Here is an 18059-nt window from a genome sequence, read left to right as displayed (position 1 = left end):
CACTTTACTAAATAGTTAATACCAGTCAGGCTTTTCTGTGTTGAGGTTGCATGTTCTACACCTCCATGCATGGGTTTCTTCCAGGTACTCTGGTTTTCTCCTATAGTCCAAAAACCAACATGGTCGATTATCTGGTGACCCAAAATTGCCCCGAGTGTGATTTGTGATGTTGTTTGCCTCTGTGTGTTTGCCCAGTGATGGACTGGAGACCGGTCCAGGGATTGGCTCCACCTCACTGTGACTCTGAACAGGATGAAGCAGTATAGAAGATGGACAATATTTATTTAATTTATAATATACTTGCTTGGTGAAATCCAGCAACTCTTAATCACAGTTCTATATATTTGCTGCTTATCAAATACATATACGTTTGAAAACATGTAGACGTTCTAAACAAGTTATGAAAATGAAAGTGTTCCAGGTATGATCTTCATCCCCAATGGCCACATTAGACACCATGTTTAGGTCCACAGCTGTTTACTTCATTAGAGGAAAACACCAAATACAGTTCCAGGTGTCCATCAAACAGAGGAAGCATAGTCCGACTTCAGTCTGCGTTATTTTTCGCCTTAAGTTGCTGTAAGGTTGCAGTAGCTTCTTGTCTGATTTTGTAGCCCTGCAGTTCTGTCTTAAGCTCCCCGGGCTTCGGTGGGGTTTCTGGGATACTCTGAAAGGCAAAAACATAAAGACAAACAGGTAAATAAAGAATCAATCCATCAGTCTGTATATATACACATCATATAAATCAGTATGTTGTTGAGTATATGAACTTGACATATCTAAGATCTCACGACTATTTGGTTTTCCTAAAGCTGCCAAAATAATACATTACTCCACGGTGGTGGTAACAGTGGGCCGCAACAGCAAATGCACTGGTGCTTGATTGTGTTAACACATCAATATTTTGAAGATGATATGCAGTTCTGGCTGTGAAAACGGCCCATTGCTGAGTCTCACCAGATCAGGCAGGTAGTACTGGTGGACAGCCTGAGCACCTGCAAACATGGCCAAGACACTGCCTCCTAACATCCTGGAATACCGGGCCCAGGACACTCCAGCTGGCATCTTTACACTCTGATGGGGCTTTCACCCAACCTGCAGGAGAAGAGCACAATGATCTGATCATCATCAGCCCTATTTCACGAATACTTTTATATAACTCCTCCTTACCCTTTGAATAGTTGTTTACCACCTGAACATGAGGGAACCGATTAAATGGCGACAATGTAACACAGAGGAGGCTCCAACAGAAACAGACATAAACTAACACCAGTTTTTAAAAACCTTACCTTGATTATGTGACTGACAGATCTTTAAAAAACTGTAGCGTGAGCTCCGTTTTCACCATTTTAAACCAGCGTGTGTCATTGAGAACCACGCAGGTCAGCTAACACTTTAAAACACTCTAAGAATCGAGAGGTCTCACTTCGTCTCATTTTACTGACACCTACAAGATTGGCATTTTGCTGTTTTAGCTTCAGTATTTGTAGCATTCGTGCAAATTATTAAGAAAAGGAACAAGGGTCTCTTTACGCCACAGGAAAAAGTAGCTCCTACTTCCCCCACCATTAGACTTTCAAGACAGTTTGTATCATTCTTTCATTGTAATCAGAACGACCAGTGGCTACAACGCAAATACTACTCCTTTAGGCACTGAATAACAAATAAAATCATCATAATGAGCTGACGTTTTCATTATTTCTCACTCCATTTGGTTTGCTGTGCCAGACAACTCGACCCTAAATGGTTTATCAAATTTGCGTCTCACCCGTCTGTGTTGGTTTTGTTTTAGCAAAAGAGTGGCAAGCGTCTCTTCAACATACCATCTTTGGCTGTTGTTCTCTTCTCTGGTTTGAATTGTTGTTGTAGCCATCACACGCATGACACATATTGCCATCTAGCGGCAGTTTTACTGTACTTCAATTCAATACAATATATTACAATACAAAACAATAGACTTCGTAACCTTGCAAGTGTTGCATCGTTTGAATCTACAACTAAACTGAATAATTTTTTCTGTTATTTGGTATAATTTATAATAATATTATGCTTGTTTTCTATTAAACTTGGTCGGGGATCAGCTCCATGCAGTACGCACGCACCACCAGCAGATGGCGGTAAGCCTTGATGAGCGATTTAAATGGTCTTTGTTTTGAGCGGTTTTGAGGGGACTCGCAGTTCTCGCCGTTTCCTTGTTTGCAAACTAATCAGATCCCCCCAAAATGTATGACAGGTACGTTGCTTTGCTTTCCCCCCCTTGTTTTTTTGTTGATTCAGATCTCGGTTGTGTTTTGAAGTCAGCTGTGGGTTCTCCGCTATGGCGTTAGCTCCGTGTTAGCCTCCACATCCCCGCAGCAGCGGCAGCAGCGTCTTTGTGCGTTGCTGCAGTCTCCATATACATCATTTACCTCCAAATGAACGCATTGTGGCAGCAGAATGAATGTTAATGTATTCGAATAAGTCAACAGTACAGATGGAGGAAAACCAGTTTACATCACTGACGGCTCCCACGGATTATTTCCAGCAGTGGTGAGTTTGTGCTGGATGGTGCAGGTCTGCAGCAACTTCACCTCTTTATCTCCTCCAGTCGTCTTCATTTCCATGCATGATGCGACCAAAAGATACGACACCATACACGCCTGTCTGTAAAAACAGAGCTTATTCAGCTGCTTTGACACTGTCATTACCTACATCCTTTGCAAATGTTACTGAAAGAGCCTTTACTCACGCACACTTACGATCAGTGGAATAGGTGCTTCCATAAAGTTCACACTTTCCGGCCTGTATCTGTCTTTGCATCATTATGTTTGCTCAGTCACAATGTTTTTGCAAGTCTTGCGAGATATGGATGAGAAAAGCTCACTGCAGTGTTAGAAGACCTGGTTGTGAATGCAGTAAGGGGCCGATTCGGGGGTTTAAAACTCAAATCTGGACAAATGCAATGCATGTATGTTTGTAGTCTTGTCTTCTTTGTGCAAGTTTTCCTCACATCCCTCATCGGACATGATGTTTTCTTGTTTGTTTGTTTTTTGTTGTTGTTACAAGTTTCTTCTCAATTCAATTAGTTTTTGTCCTCCTCATCCTTCTCTTCTAGGTACCAGTCCTATCAGCAGCACCCCGAGGCTCAGCATGTGACGCCCCATCACAACATGGGCCACTACACAGAAGGCTATGCAGACGAGCCCGTCATGGCCGAGCTGTCGGTGCACCGGGATCTGCTTCATAATCAGGAACCCGTTGACCACAACAACGCTCCAGCTACAAATCACTACCAGGAGCAGGCCTATCAGAATGTCAGACAGCAGCAGTACCAGCAGCAGTATCCCGCACTCATGCACCACTCTCAGCATCAACATAGCACACAGCAGCCGGAGCAGCAGCAGCAGCAGCTGCAGGAGCTGAGCGTGCAGCCCCGTCCTCAGCCTGCTGGTCCTCCTCAAGGTAATGGAAGAGGGTATAGATCAGAGTAAGACGGTTTCTGTCACGCCTCCCATGTGTGAACAACTTTTCCTGAATCTAATCAGGAGTCGCATCTGTCATTTGATTGGCTGCCTCTCCTCTCTGTCTCAGCTGTGACGCCGGTGAAAAAGAAGCGAGGTCGGCCTCCTAAGCAGCAGGTGGAGAACGGCGAGCCGCATGAGGAGGATGATGAGATTGAAGCTGCCAAAAAAGCAAAACGCGCACTGAACCGCTTCAACGGCCTGACGGTGGCTGAGGTCATGGCCAGAACCCTCCCAGATGTCATCACCTACAATCTTGACATTTTGATAGTAAGTGCCTCAAGGATTTTAATTTTTTGTTGTTGTTTCGTGTGATTAAGATGATCCTAGTTTTCTTCACCTCCATTGTTGCAATTGTGGTTTTGGTGTTCACTCACACACACACACACACACACAAACACACACAAAAAAGAACTTGTAGCTTTTAGGTTTGTTGCAATGGTAACCCCTTCATGTTTCTCCTCAGATTGGAATTAACCCAGGACTTATGTCAGCCTTCAAAGGACACCATTACCCAAACCCAGGAAACCATTTCTGTATGTTGAAATTCAATTTCATTACTGACTGTGGGGAATACATGAGTCACACACTTTCTTTGAACTCTGTTCAGTGTGTCCATCATCGCGAATGCTCACTGCAAGATCCGTGTCAAAAGATTCCAAAGGCTTCAAACGGGCCACCTTAACAATACATGTTGTAATTATGACCTGATGTATTGGTGCAGCCACAAAAAAAAAAAAATGGTGTCTTGGGTTTGAATTTGTTCACCGATGTTGAGCACTGTCAATACTACATGGTGTTGCACTACAGCTTTGTCAGGGATAGTTAAACGGGGACGGTAATGTAGAAATGCCAAATTTAAATGGATCCTTAGTTTTAAGGCAGATCAGTTGCAAAGATTGGGATTTTTCTTCGCTTATCTCCCCACAGATGCACAGTTTTCTTTGTTTTACAGGAATAAATGTGGTCTCTGGTGTTTGGTGCTATTTTTTATTGTTTATAGTATTAACTCAGACAGACATATGTGACACCGGTGTGGTCACTGATTGCGCTTTCTGAAGTCCACCGATGTTAAAAAGTGGATTTATTTCACCACCCGCCAGTTGTAGTTCCACACTGCTTCCCAAAATTGTTTCCTCCTTTTGCCACCGCCTTGATAAATCCTTCTGGAAAGGCAGCGTGCACAGTGTCCGGCTGTGTGTGCTGTTCCAGCTCTGTACATTGAATTAAACTACAATAACCAGAACAGATTAGTTGTAAGCAATAAAGAAAGAAATCTAATATTTGTCTTCAATCGAGAGCCAATTGGCCGATTTAATCCCTCTTCTTCTCTGTACAGGGAAGTGTCTGTTTCTCGCTGGTCTGACTGACCAGCAGCTCAACTACATGCACGACCACGACCTGCCAGAGAAATACAGCATCGGCTTCACTAACATGGTGGAGAGGACCACGCCAGGCAGCAAAGACCTTTCCAGGTGAAACAGGACGACATTCAAACACAAGAGCATTTCCCCAATACAATGATCTGCATGTTTTCAAGGTATTCATGGTACACCAAGTCTTAATCATAGGAATAAGCTCATTTACAGTCGATATGCACTCAGTTTTTTTTATATTTAGATGATCTCCTGAATGGTGTAGTTCTGTATTGTCTGCAAACAGGACCGGTTTTGTTTGACTTTGAGGCTGAGTTCACGCTGCTGCAGTGTCTTGTTTTTGGCGCACAGGTTTTAGGTTTGACACTCTTGATGGTGTGACTTGTGCCATTTCTGACATGTACATTATGTTCTCGTGTTGTAGTAAAGAGATTCGAGAAGGTGGCCGTCAGCTGCTGGAGAAGCTCCAGAAATACAAGCCATTGATAGCAGCTTTTAATGGAAAAGGTGAAATAATTTCAACGACTGTTCCCTGCTGTTCCGTGTTTGCTTGAGTTTAGGTACGATGAGACGTTTATCTCGTGTAAACACTTTTTTTTTTTTTTTTTTCCTGTTCATATTCTTCAGGAATTTATGAAATTTTCTGCAAAGAAACGTTTGGTGTCAAGGCAAAGAATCTGGATTTTGGTCTCCAGCCCTACAAAATCCCCGAGACTGAAACGGTGAGTAGAAACGGGAACCAGATTTCTAGAATTGTTTCTCTCCCGTCACTATAAAAATCTTCATGCCTGATGTTTGTTTTTCTTGCAGGTGTGCTACTTAATGCCGTCATCAAGCCCTCGCTGTGCCCAGTTTCCGCGCGCACAAGATAAGGTGCATTTCTACATCAAGCTGAAGGAGCTGCGAGACCAGATGAAAGGCCTGGTGCCCGGCCGTGAGGTGGAGGAGACGGAGTACTCCTTCGACCTGCAGCTCGCTAAAGGTAAACCACACACTTCAACTTCAGAGCGCCGCTGAAGCGTTGGCTTTGTAACTGCGGGGCATTTTCGGTTCTGTTGGGAGTCACATCTCATCCCCCCGACGAGATTCAAACTCAACCTCCGATCCCTTTTTGGTCTGCAGAGGACGCTAAGAGGCTCGCAATCAAAGAAGAAAAAATGGATCCAGAGTATGAAAGCTGTAGCGGGATGCATGATGACACGAGGCAAAGCAGCAACTCCTCCATCTGAAAGGCTGAGGCAGGGAGACAGACATGCCTTTCTGCTGCAGCACTCAGGTAATGTCCCTCATTGTAAATTCAGCTGCAGCTGGATTAGGTTGGTTGGTTTGCCCTCTCATGACTGACATACCTGGTTTCTCATTTTGACTCTATGGATGTAAAAATGTTGGTTTTTTTTTAATATTTTTCTTTTTAGCCTTTTTCCAAGATAATTCCAACTTTTGATATCCAATACTGAAGTCAAAACTGACAAGCTCGTCTAAGAAATATGTGACGGGAGGGGGACTCTTGCTCACTGATTGGAGGATTGTTCTGCACAAGTCCCATATTCCACCATGATGACGCAGATATGAGCAAAAAAAAGCTTCTTTTTATTGTCCTACTTCCTCATGCTAATAGCAGTGATCTGGAAGTTACAGGAAGTTGAGCAGCAGTGATAGGATAGGAGCGAAAGAGTCGACTTGTATAAAGGAAGCATTTATTACGAGCTCTTTTCTAGAGAAAACCCTGGCTGTGTTTATATGCTCACTTTCTTGTCAGTCTAATTGGATTCATTCCGATCCGATTGTCCCGTTTGCATGAACACGGAAGAAAGGAGTCATTGTGTTGTGCCGGTTTCTATGCAGCAAGATGTGACTTGATGTGCACAGACCCGGAAAACCCACCTGTATACAAAAATGGAATTAACAAGCATGATTATACTTCTGTTCTTCTTTTTTCTTTTTTCTTTCAAACTGCCACATCAAAGAAACATTCTCTTGGTTCAAGATATAATCAAGACGAGAATGCGTTTAAGAGAATTGTAATTTCCTGCACCGAGCAGTTTTGCTTTGCTCTCGCCATCTTTGTCAAAACACCGCGGTCCCGTCATGACGTTGGGTGAGCGGACGTCACAGACGTGCACGCAAAGCTCCGACTGTAGGAAGTGACCCCATGTGCTTTTCACATGGACTATGATGGGATCAAAACTGGACTACACCACCTCCTACGATCCGATTGGGGATCTCAATCTGATGGTGCAAATATTATCAGATTGAAGTTTTTTTATGGTGCAAATTTATAGCGGGTGCCATTGAATGCCAAACCACTGAATTAAAAATCATAACATAGAAACCTAAAAATTTCAAAGAAATCCTTGATTCTTTTTTTTTTTTTTTTTTTAACATTCACAAACGATGTAATAAAATCACTGGCGTATATTTATCTGTTTGTTCGTATGACTTTTAGCTAGATTACGTCAAACTACAGCATGGATTTTGTTGAGATTTTCACCGCAGATTAATATTGATTCATGGAAGAGTCCATTGAATTTTGGGGGTGATCCGGATCAGGATTTAATTTTATAGGCTTTTAAGGATTATGTCAAAACTACATGACACATTTTCACAAAATTTTCACCACTGATAGATGTTAGGCCAGCAGAAACTTTTTAAAAAGTTAGAGGTGATCCGGATCCAGATTCAGGATCAGGATTTCATGTCAAAGTAAGGAAACGTTCTTTTTTTTTTTCCTAAGTCCAGGTCAACTTTTGGCGGAAGTCAGAAATCTCTTGCTCTTGTTTCAAAACTCATTTCTTAAGAGTAGCGGAGGCAAGGCAACACTGAGGCCACCTTTACACATAGCCAGGTATTTACAAATACACATATTTCCCCCTTCAAAAATAACATTGTTCACAACAGATCATTCTCAAACAGAACTTAAATCTTATTTTCATCACACACACTGCGCCACAGCAAAGAAAAGCTTGAAAATGTACATTTAAAGGATGTTGTGGCACTATTATAGGAGCCGATCCTGTGCCGGATACTGATTGAATACTGACCCTAGTTTGGCGTGGCTGGCGCACTGTTTTGTCCACCCCATGCTACTCCGATCACTGCGGGATGTTAACAAATGGTCATGTACCAGTTGTTTGTGCCACGAAACAATCCTATATTGGGTCCATTAACAAAAACAAAGACTGGCCTTTCCGGTGCGTCCACAAAACCATTTGAGTTGAAGCGGTAAAGAAACGCCGATGACAGCAGTGGCTGCGGTCAAAACCTGTTTGCCCTTCTGGGTCAGTATCAGCTGCCTCCATGATGGGAAACGTTCCCTTATGCACTCCCAGCGCCACCTCGTGGCCACATTTGGCTCCTACAGGAACTATTTTACCGGTCCAGCCAACCCGAGATGAAATTGAGCCTGATGTTGCCCCTGAGCTAAAATGTGTTTGACACTCCAGCTCGAATGGGAGGCAAACAGAGGGCGTCGTAATCGAATGTCTGGAGTCCCTCTGATACTGTAGAAGCTTGTCAACCAAGACAACCACACAATATCCAGCATCTCTGGGTGTATCTCCTCCACCCCCAAGGCATGGGCATTAATGAGTTTCATACCTAACCCACTGGAAGATTGTGTGTTTGTTTTTAATTGTTATTATTGTAATAGTTTTTTTGGGGGGGGGTTATTAACATGACATGTATAGTGACCTACAAATACAACGTTGCTTTGCTTTGGCCCACCTTTCTGCCACTCCTTTCAGGGTTCACCACTGTGGATCGCCTGCTTCATCATCAGTTACACTCACCATCTCCACATCCTCCTTCACCACATTCATGAATCTTCTCTGAGGTTTTTCTCTCCTCCCGCCTGGCAGCACCGTCTCCAGCACCCTTTGTTCGAGACATCCACTGTCTCTCCTCTGCATGGGCCCACAACCATTTCAACCTCAAAACCTCAGCTTCCCTTTCGATTTGTCCAATCCAGTCACTTCAGACCGTAGCATCTTCGCCTCTGCCACCACTCGCTCAGCATCCTGTCTTCAAGACACGTTTAAGTATTAAAAGATATGAAGTTTAACACCAAGGTTGGGTTTGTGTCTAAATAGCTTCTGCATGTAGCACCATTCAACCATTTTTTAAATATTTTTTAATCTTGCAGAAATGTGCATGTGGGCCGGTCTGCAGGCGATATAACGAAGAACCTCTGCCACCCTCCAGACACCAGACACCAAATATCCACTAAATCCGTAGCAGGTCACGTGATCAGTGAGGACACGAACGGACACCACAAGAGAAGAAGAGTTGCGCTTGTTCCTGAAACCTCACTAAGTGACGCACAAGAGACAAAAGTGCCCACAACAGTTACTGTACATTTTCTAACACACAGTCACGTGCATGTTTTTGGTGTTTTTTACTTCTATTTATTGCATTTTGTATGATCTATGTGTTTCCAGTGGTTTCTTTTGTACTTTGATAAAGGGTATTTTATGATTTTTCCGTTGTAAAATAGATTATTGTACTCTGGAATTTCTAATCTGTAAATTACAGAGCTAATAAATGTCTTCAGATGCTGCCATGTTTATTTGAGTCATTTATGTAGTGCAGTTTATGTATGCAGTAATAGACTATGTAGAATAACTAGCACTCATTCATAAACATGGATAGATTATGAAACATTGGGCTCCTGGCCACAGACACAAAAGAACCTGAGACTGAAAGAGATTCAAAACAACAATAAAATAGACCGACACTGTATGTATTAGCTTTTATATATCTATTCAGCAGATGATCCTTGTCCTTATTTTGTGGCTTTTGGTTACGAGTTGCTTTGTATTTGATATTTGGTTGTTTTTCAGCTCTTCGTGGTGTTTAAATGTAATTTTTTTTTGTGTTACTTTTACAACCTCTTCCTGTCACATTGATCATGTTGCATGTAGTGTACGATTTCTGTGTCCCTGTGTGCTAATTTTGTATCCCATATGATTTCTTGTCTCTTTCTTGAACATGTCACACTTGTGGGACAGGATCAGGACCAAAGCGAATAACATTGCTGCTCACAAATCAGTCTTTTTCTGCAGTTAGTTTGTAATTAAAGAAGCAACAACATTTTGTCTCTTCAAATGGCACACTTGCTTCATTTATTTGTTAATACGGAAGTTCCTTCTTTTAGATTTTGCGCAATACAATCGAGGGCTGGATACACCCTGCACAGAACACCAGTCCATCACAGGGCAAACCCACACTGAGAGACAGATGCATTCACACTGAGAGGCAATTTAGGGTCACCTATTAACGTCACATGCATGTTTTTGGAATGAGAAGAAACCAGAGGAAACCCACGCACACCTGGGGAGAACATGCAAACTCCTCACAGAAAGGCCCCTGCTGGTATTTGAACCTATGACCCAGACAATTCTAAATCTATACAATCCAATGAGGATAGTATGTAAACCATTACACGATGAACAATCGTCCTGAATGGACATCACAGAGGTAGGTATGACCAGAAGAGAAAAAAATGATTGAGTTGTGGTAACCTGAGATATAACTTGTTTATATATCTGATCCTTTATACACATCTGGATTGATCCACTGAAACAAAATGCAGAATCAATACAAAAACTCCCTCAGATTGTGAATGAACTCAAAGCTTTCCACTTCATCAGCTCTTTGGAAACACGAATAATACAGTTTTCTAGAATAGCTGCAAACATTACTGTGCGTCAACATGTATTAGATAAAACATTTGACGTTAAATAAACAAAGATGTGATAAAACTGAACAAAATACTTAAGTCTCATGGCCCTTTAAACAACCAAGCAGCCAATAGGAAACAGCCTGGCAGAGTTTAAAAGTCGGGTAGATTATACCATTTTCAAAGTAGGTTGGAACGTATTTTTTATTTGTGATAGTTGTACCCACGTCTTTTACTTTACAAACACAAAAATAAAAACAACTATATCACATACACTTAAAATATATTGTCTGGTCGAATATTGGCTTCAAGTCATGTTTGGTGGATTATATTTACATATAGAGTTCCTGTTCACCCCTATATTTTAAACTTGGACTATTCTGATGTCAAAGTTGACCGGCAGGGTTGTCATGTCTTTGTTGCCTCAGTAGCACGTCAAATGTTGTGAATAGAAGTGCGGGAGTATATGGAAAAATAAGAGTTATCTTCACAGGAGACACTGATTCAAACGTTACACGCAACAGGTACGTTTTATACGACAAGGTGTGTTCAGTTTCTTTGGGAGAAATCTAACGGGGAACGAAACTATTCATCCATGCTAAGTTAGCCGAGCGGCTCGCTGGCAGCTAGCATTAGCCGCGTTTGTGGCACTGCTGTTACATACATTTAATGAATAATCTTGTTATTTACACACAAGGCGATCGTCATTTCCATTCATTTAAGGTGGCGTTTGATTTGGGAATTTTTCCCACCAGTGAAGTATGTGAAAATAGTGTATTTAAGTGTTTTCACTCCGGTTAGCCTGGTTAGCATAGCAATGAAGCAGGTGAAATTATTCATTGATTCATTGAGTTGTCCTTTCTTTTGGGTTCTGTGTTTATGTTTTATTGCATCTTGACGTTTTTTGGCTACATTATGCGTTGGCACATGCCTTCACTTCCATGCTCTGCCATGCAAAATAACATGTCCCCCTCCAATAGCTATGTACCCTCAACATGCATATTGATTTATCTAATTAAGTTAAACCACCCTAAAGATGGAGGAAAAGCTGAATGGATCACTACCTGTTGTCTCCCCGGAGTATCTTCATCAGTGGTGAGTCTCTTTTCTCACCATCGTGCAATGTGGCCTCACAGGAGTCGCCTTATATTATGACAAAATAAAAAGTGTGACTCCATGAAATGAAAGCATGTGCACCATTTCATCATTTACACATTATTTTTGTCATCTTTGTTTTTGTATGGGATGTTAAACAAGAGGGGTGGTGTACTTTGTGCTTTGTTGTCATAGCTCAGTGGGGTTTCATATGTCTCAGGTGCCATGAGTGAAACATCTGTTCCTCTCCTTATGCAATATACCATGCCAGATTAATTTACAAAGTGCTTTCACACAACCATGGAGCAAGACCATATATTAAAGTAATTATATCAGTACTTTAAAATCATCAATTCATCCAGCAGTAGTCTTCTGCCTGACACTTTACACAGTGTTGACAAAAAGTCTTCAAGCACTATGCATCTGGATATGCAGAATAGTCTGCTTACTCATTCAGAATCAAAATAATGACTATAAAGGAAACAAAGCTACTGTGAAAACTGATAATCTCACTGCTGTAGCTATTATTCAATAACTTATTCTTACTTGCAAACCAAAAGATTTACCTTTTCCATTTGGTGTGAAGCTTACTTTAAATGCTCGTCAAACTGTTGCTCAGAGGAATTCAGACTTCGGAAGACTCCAGGGGATTTTTTTTTTTTGTCTTTTGATTTTCTCTTCTGTAATGGATTGTCGTCAAAAGTAATAGGACATAAAAACGAATTACAGTGAAAGTACAACATCAATGTCAAACTAGTTTTCTGCAGCTGAATATGCTAATTAAGGTGTCTGATTTCTGTTGATTTATTTGTGTTTTATTATTCATGTTATGTTTCATTGAGAAAGATTAATGTTAAAACAGACTTACACTTACACGTTTTCTTGTATCACATATATTGGAGAAACTGCTATGTTTTGTTCACTGACTGGAGTCTGAAGTGTGCAAAACTTAATAAAGTACAAAAACTAACATGTTAAATATGGAGAGAGAAAAAAGTCTATATTTTAGTACCCCATTGCTCTAACTCTCCTCTAAACCCACAGCACTTCTCACTGTTACTGTGCTTGTTAAGTTAACCTTTCACATGTTTTTTTTTTTTTTAATAAATGTCACAGGGTTCAGTCTGCCCAGCAGTTTAACGCCCTCCGGGCCCAATATTCAAACTTCCACCCCAACCATCAGTTTCCCCACCCAGCAGATCTGAGCGGAGAGGCAGCCATGGCACACATGGCGAACCCGGAGCCCATGATGGATCAGCAGGAGGCAGCCAAGCCAGCAAAACGTACTGTGATCGCTTTTGCAGAAAGAAATCCTCAGTGTGTATCTAGATAACCAATGTTGGGTTGGCATGTAATGCTAACTAGAAGGTTCGACCAGTTATAAATTGTTAAAGTGTTATGATGGTGTGTGCATTAGCATGATGATGGAGACAAGCATGGAAAAAAAATACTATTTAGTGTTCTGATGGTATTTTAAGTAAATGTGTGATTTTATGAGAGGAATAATACAGCATCATGAATACATTCAAGACCCTGCTAACACCACAGTGAAGCAAAGCAGTCGGTGACTTGGCAATCGCCCAAAATCCCTGTCTCTCGAACACAACCTCTTTATTTTTGTCTTCCTGTAGCCCCGGCCAAAAAGAGAGGCAGACCAGCTCAACCCAAGGAACCAGGAGCACCCAAACCCCCAAAAGTCCCTAAGGCCCCAAAGCCACCGAAGGCCCCAAAGCCACCAAAAGACCCAAAAGCACCGAAAGCAAAACCAGGCCCCAAGCCCAAGAAGGGCGCCGAAGCCCAGGCAGACGGCAAACAGGAGAAGATCGACGAGAGCTTCAAGAAGGTGAAGAGGAAAGTGGACCGCTTCAAGGGAATGTCTGAGGAGGAGGTCATGAAAAAGACTCTACCAGACCTGCTGGACTACAACCTGGACTACGTCATCGTAAGTTTCGCTGATCAGATCGTCACGGGCGAAGAGCCGATTTGAACTTAACAATTGTCTGCTGTTATATTTCAGATCGGCATCAACCCGGGGTTGATGGCGGCTTTCATTGGGAGGTGGTTTCCGGGTCCTGGAAATCATTTTTGTAAGTTATTGCAAAGATACATGCATTTCATGATAGTTTTAGTGACGATTATGATGTCCAGTCACACGTTAATATGTTGTGACACAAACTGAGCAGTGCAGATTGAACCAGATGCTCTGACTCTTAGAAACGTAAGACCCATTCCTTGATTTGTTACCTTCAGAGATGAATTAGTAAGTTTTTGTTTTCAGGGAAATGCCTTTTCCTGTCTGGCTTCACTGAGGAGCAGTTAAACCACATGCATGACACCAGTCTGCCTGTCAAGTACAAAATGGGCTTCACCAACATGGTGGCCAGGGCGACGCCAGGGAGCAAAGACCTCTCGAGGTGAGCAAATAAAGAAAGGGAACATTAGGCAACAACACACGGGTGGCTGACAAAGAAGAAAATTATGTGATATAATAATATCTGGCCTTTTCTTCGATCAGTAAAGAGCTTCGTGAAGGAGGAAAAATACTTGTGGAGAAGTTGAAGAAGTTCAAGCCTCTTATCGCAGTGTTCAATGGAAAATGTAGGAGGAAGCTCTCTTCTGCTACAAAACAATAAAACACTAGATTTCCTCTGTTGATCCAATTAAAGCTTTTATTTTTTTCTCCCCCAGGCATCTATGAAATGTTCTGCCGAGAGATGTTTGGCAAAAAACCCAAAAAGTTAGACTTCGGTTTGCAGCCACACAAGATCCCCGACTGCGACGTGGTGAGAACACAAAGTTTGACATAATAAATGCATGTATGATTAATCGGTTACATTCTATTTTATTCCCGATAAACTGACACATAGCCATCTATTTGACTTGACCGGGCTAAAATGGCACTACGAATGCATTCGGCTTCTTTGTGCGGAGTTACATGACTTGAATGTTCTCGATTGAAAAGTCTTTCAACAATGACAGTCGTGAAGACGAACTGTGTCCTGACACCCACTTCCTGTCTGCAGGCTCTATATCTGATGCCTTCGTCCAGCGCCCGTTGTGCCCAGTTTCCACGCGCTCAGGACAAAGTTCACTTTTACATCAAACTGAGGGAGCTCAGAGATCAGCTGAAGGGCGTCCAAACTAGTACTGACATCCAGGAGGTTCAGTACTCGTTTGACCTCAGTTTGGCCAAAGGTAGGCAGACCCACGTTGCACCCAATAAATCAAACTTAACATGCAAATATTGCTTCACAGCTGAGCGGATTAAAGATGTTTCCTTTACATTGAACTGCAGGGTATTATAGCGCGCTGTTTTAATTTAAACTAAATATAGTACATCTGAACAATTGAATGATTCATCTTGTTCTGTGTGACTGCCTCTTCAAGAGGTGAGACGCAAACATTACTCTCTTAGGCACCTTAGTCCTGCACCATTGTGAGCATATACACAAAAAGCAAAAATTGGGTAATTAGTGTGCTATGACTTCTGTTAATGATTTGGCTTACCGTGCCTGCAAAAAATGGAAGAATTGGTCAGTTAAAGTGACATTGGTGAAAAACAGAAAAAGGAGGGGATACTAGTCTGCAGCAAGCGGCTGGCGCACACAACATTTCATCTGAAATCTTCTAGTTATTTGTATAACTTTGCCTGTCGTCTGTTTTGTGGGAGCCGATTGGAACACGTCCGCCATTTGTTATTTTGTTTGAATTCACAGAGGATGCCAAGAGGGCGGCCATCAAGGAGGAGCAGTACGACCCGGGTTATGAAGATGCCTATGGCGGCGCGTACGCTGAGCGGGGTGCCGAGGGTGATCAGCCCCCAACCCAAACCAACGGTCACTGCACATTCTCATCTCCTAAAAACACAGGTGACCCACACACAGCCCTTAACGCGGCGTACCTTCAGCAGATATAGATGTGCTGCCACCGGCATGAGTGTTTTCTCACCCAGAAGAGACTCGGGTCTGGAAAGACACTCAAACTCAATTCGACAAAAAATTACTGGGGAAATTCAGCTCGTCATTTGGCCCAATTTCTACTTGCACGTCACAAGACACTTTGAGATTTGCACAACATTCATAAAGCCAAAGTTGCTTACTTGTTACTTCAAGCAGTTAAACGCTTGACGATATGAAACGATGCCTCTCCCCGGTCCAGCAATTGTTTAAGTAAGTGGAGCTCGTCAAAGAAGAGCAGAAGCAGCTGTACGAGGACATGAGTCTGACATATGTGCACTTTATACTTCAGTGGATACTAAATTCACGGGGGCTCGAGGTGGTTTTGAGACATCTGTCGACTGCACAGGAGTGAAATAAGAATTAAAGCGACATGGGTATGAAGCTCTGCGACTCACACATTTAAAACTCCTGTGTGATTTGACATCAACCAGTGAGACAGAGGCTCATGCAGGAAGTCAAGCAGGCACATTAAATGTATTAGTTCAGGGCCCACAAACAGTCCAATTTCATCTTGAGTGGGCCGGACCGATACAATAGTGCCATAATAACCTTAGAATTTAAACTTCAAAGTTTTATTTTTTTCTTGTTGTGGCACAGAGTATACGTGATTTAATATGTGTATATTTTCACAAAACCAAACCATTATTCCCAAAAACCTTGACTACAATATCATTGTAAAGACAATTGTAATGAACATTCTGTTGCAAAATACAGTGGAACGTCCAAAAAAACTTCCCCTTGAGCTGTTGGATTATGTGTGTTTTTGCAAACCCACCCTGACAGCAGGGCTTTGAGGCCAATGCTAATGTGCTATCTTTCAGGGCAGCATCACCGGTATCTCAGCTCGGGTCTCCGTGTTGTATTCGAATCAAGTCAAAGTTTATTAATATATCACTTTTAGTCTGAAAAATGCAGCACAAATAGCTTTACAGGGTAAAAACTGAATCAAAAGGGAGTGATAACTGCCAACCCCAAGTCATTTTATATACATATCAAAAATGGATGAATAAAAATTCAAATAAGAGTTTTAAAGGTGACATTAGTCAACAACATCAACACCATTGCCTCACTGTCAGCTGCCTAATGCCTCCGTTGATGTTTCCACCTTCTCCAGAAGGCGCACAGGAGGCGACCACGTCACAATCAGCCGAGGGCCAGCTCCCAGACGGACAGTGGATGACACAGTCCTTTGCAGATCAGATTCCAGACATCAGCGGTGCACCAAAGGAAGGCAGCATATGAAGAACGCGGGCTGCTTCACGACGAGCACAAACCTCCTCCAGCTCGCTTCCTCCCCCTCCGTCGGGTTTTAGATTTACCTTTTTATTAGTGTCCAATTGGAATATAAACATATAGATGGACTTATTTGTTTTTAGAAATTTTTACAGGATGCCGTTTCTGTACATGTTATTTCCTACATCTGTGATCTTGTAAACACATGCGATCATCTTCACGACAGTCTTTTTTTTTTTTTTTTTTTTTTTAAAACGTGAAATCAGGGACTTGACAATGATGCTTGACTGTCTGTGGAGGAGGTCATGTATTTAAATGTTTGTTTGGCCTTGTACTGTACTACACTGTACTGCACCGCGATGCAGTAAGTCTCAACACAGACATCTACTGTTTTGACAGTAGGTACGACTCCAGGTGCCGGATCGATCAGCGTGAGCCTCTACGAGTCTCTGTCTGCAGCCGGCTAACATTAATGTCCGACTTCATGGTGCTATGAACTGTGGAGAGGCAAACTGACCGCTGGATGAATCCAGAGTCACCAGGAGGGTCAGCGGTCTCACAGGAAGACTTCTGACATGCCTTTCGAAATGTTACAAAACTAAAAAATGGGTTTTATTTTATTCTCTATCAACTTTTATTGCTTTAGTAATTATAGAATTATGTCCTATGTTCACGAAAAAATGTCACTCACAAGGAATTTTATGAAACTTTTGTCAATTAAAATGTCCTGATGATGCTTTTTCTAAAATGCTGGCTTGCCTTCATTTTTAAACATTATCTCTATTTTTAAAGTATGGTTAGTATAAGAATTTTCTTTTAGCTTTTTCTCAAAGGAAACTCTTTTATTTGCATCATCAATTTTAAATCCCACTTCAGTTTTTTGCTGCAGATGATTGAATCCATCCTCGGAAACAACAAAGGTCTCACAGTGGCATGGACTTATAATACCATTCTATGGTACTACACTTGGTCAACACCAAAACCTGGGAAGCCTCTTTTTTTTTTTTTTCTTTTCTTCTCGGCCATAAAAGGAAAAACCCACAAACCAATCTGAGAACACACCAGGAGTGCACTTGTGGAAACTAAAATATTATGAATACTCATCACTTCTACAAGGTAAAACTTAAAAATGGATGTTATATTAATCTCTTGATCAAATTCACCAGAAGTTGCACATCTTTGTAAAGGTAGTACTTATGACAGAGGAGTTGTACTGGAT

General features: G+C 41.9%; 3 protein-coding genes across 14 annotated transcripts; 2 read left to right on the top strand and 1 right to left on the bottom strand.

Moving 5' to 3' along the window:
- Positions 1 to 284: 284 nt before the first annotated feature.
- Positions 285 to 1388, bottom strand: uqcc6 (ubiquinol-cytochrome c reductase complex assembly factor 6). The gene is made up of 3 exons (XM_080474724.1): positions 1290 to 1388; positions 958 to 1095; positions 285 to 667 (listed from the first exon to the last, which is right to left on the bottom strand). The coding sequence occupies exons 2-3, from the start codon at positions 1063 to 1065 to the stop codon at positions 548 to 550; spliced, it is 228 nt and encodes a 75-aa protein (XP_080330850.1). The 5' UTR covers positions 1066 to 1095; positions 1290 to 1388; the 3' UTR covers positions 285 to 547.
- Positions 1389 to 2103: 715 nt separating this feature from the next.
- On the top strand, positions 2104 to 9431 carry LOC308116478 (G/T mismatch-specific thymine DNA glycosylase-like). Of its 7 annotated transcripts, XM_080474718.1 has the most exons (11): positions 2104 to 2233; positions 2462 to 2529; positions 3095 to 3441; positions 3571 to 3770; positions 3967 to 4036; positions 4840 to 4975; positions 5301 to 5383; positions 5504 to 5598; positions 5687 to 5858; positions 5999 to 6152; positions 9018 to 9431. In XM_080474718.1, the coding sequence occupies exons 2-10, from the start codon at positions 2474 to 2476 to the stop codon at positions 6103 to 6105; spliced, it is 1266 nt and encodes a 421-aa protein (XP_080330844.1). In that variant the 5' UTR covers positions 2104 to 2233; positions 2462 to 2473; the 3' UTR covers positions 6106 to 6152; positions 9018 to 9431. The 7 variants fall into 7 exon arrangements, with proteins under 7 accessions (XP_080330844.1, XP_080330845.1, XP_080330846.1 ...); XM_080474719.1 differs by lacking the exon at positions 2462 to 2529; XM_080474720.1 differs by lacking the exon at positions 2462 to 2529 and having other exon boundaries at positions 8620 to 9431.
- Positions 9432 to 10950: 1519 nt separating this feature from the next.
- On the top strand, positions 10951 to 17584 carry LOC308116477 (G/T mismatch-specific thymine DNA glycosylase-like). Of its 6 annotated transcripts, none has more exons than XM_080474713.1 (11): positions 10951 to 11077; positions 11574 to 11648; positions 12848 to 12931; positions 13280 to 13590; positions 13666 to 13735; positions 13927 to 14062; positions 14164 to 14246; positions 14337 to 14431; positions 14672 to 14843; positions 15365 to 15517; positions 16722 to 17584. In XM_080474713.1, the coding sequence occupies exons 2-11, from the start codon at positions 11606 to 11608 to the stop codon at positions 16847 to 16849; spliced, it is 1275 nt and encodes a 424-aa protein (XP_080330839.1). In that variant the 5' UTR covers positions 10951 to 11077; positions 11574 to 11605; the 3' UTR covers positions 16850 to 17584. The 6 variants fall into 6 exon arrangements, with proteins under 6 accessions (XP_080330839.1, XP_080330838.1, XP_080330836.1 ...); XM_080474712.1 differs by having other exon boundaries at positions 12845 to 12931; XM_080474710.1 differs by having other exon boundaries at positions 12765 to 12931.
- The last annotated feature ends 475 nt before the right edge of the window (positions 17585 to 18059 follow it).

Source organism: Lipophrys pholis (assembly GCF_963383615.2).
Source record: "Lipophrys pholis genome assembly, chromosome: 11".
NCBI classification, from domain to species: Eukaryota; Metazoa; Chordata; class Actinopteri; order Blenniiformes; family Blenniidae; genus Lipophrys; species Lipophrys pholis.
The sequence above is the reverse complement of the archived record's forward strand: the minus strand, read 5'-3'. Positions and strand labels throughout refer to the sequence as shown.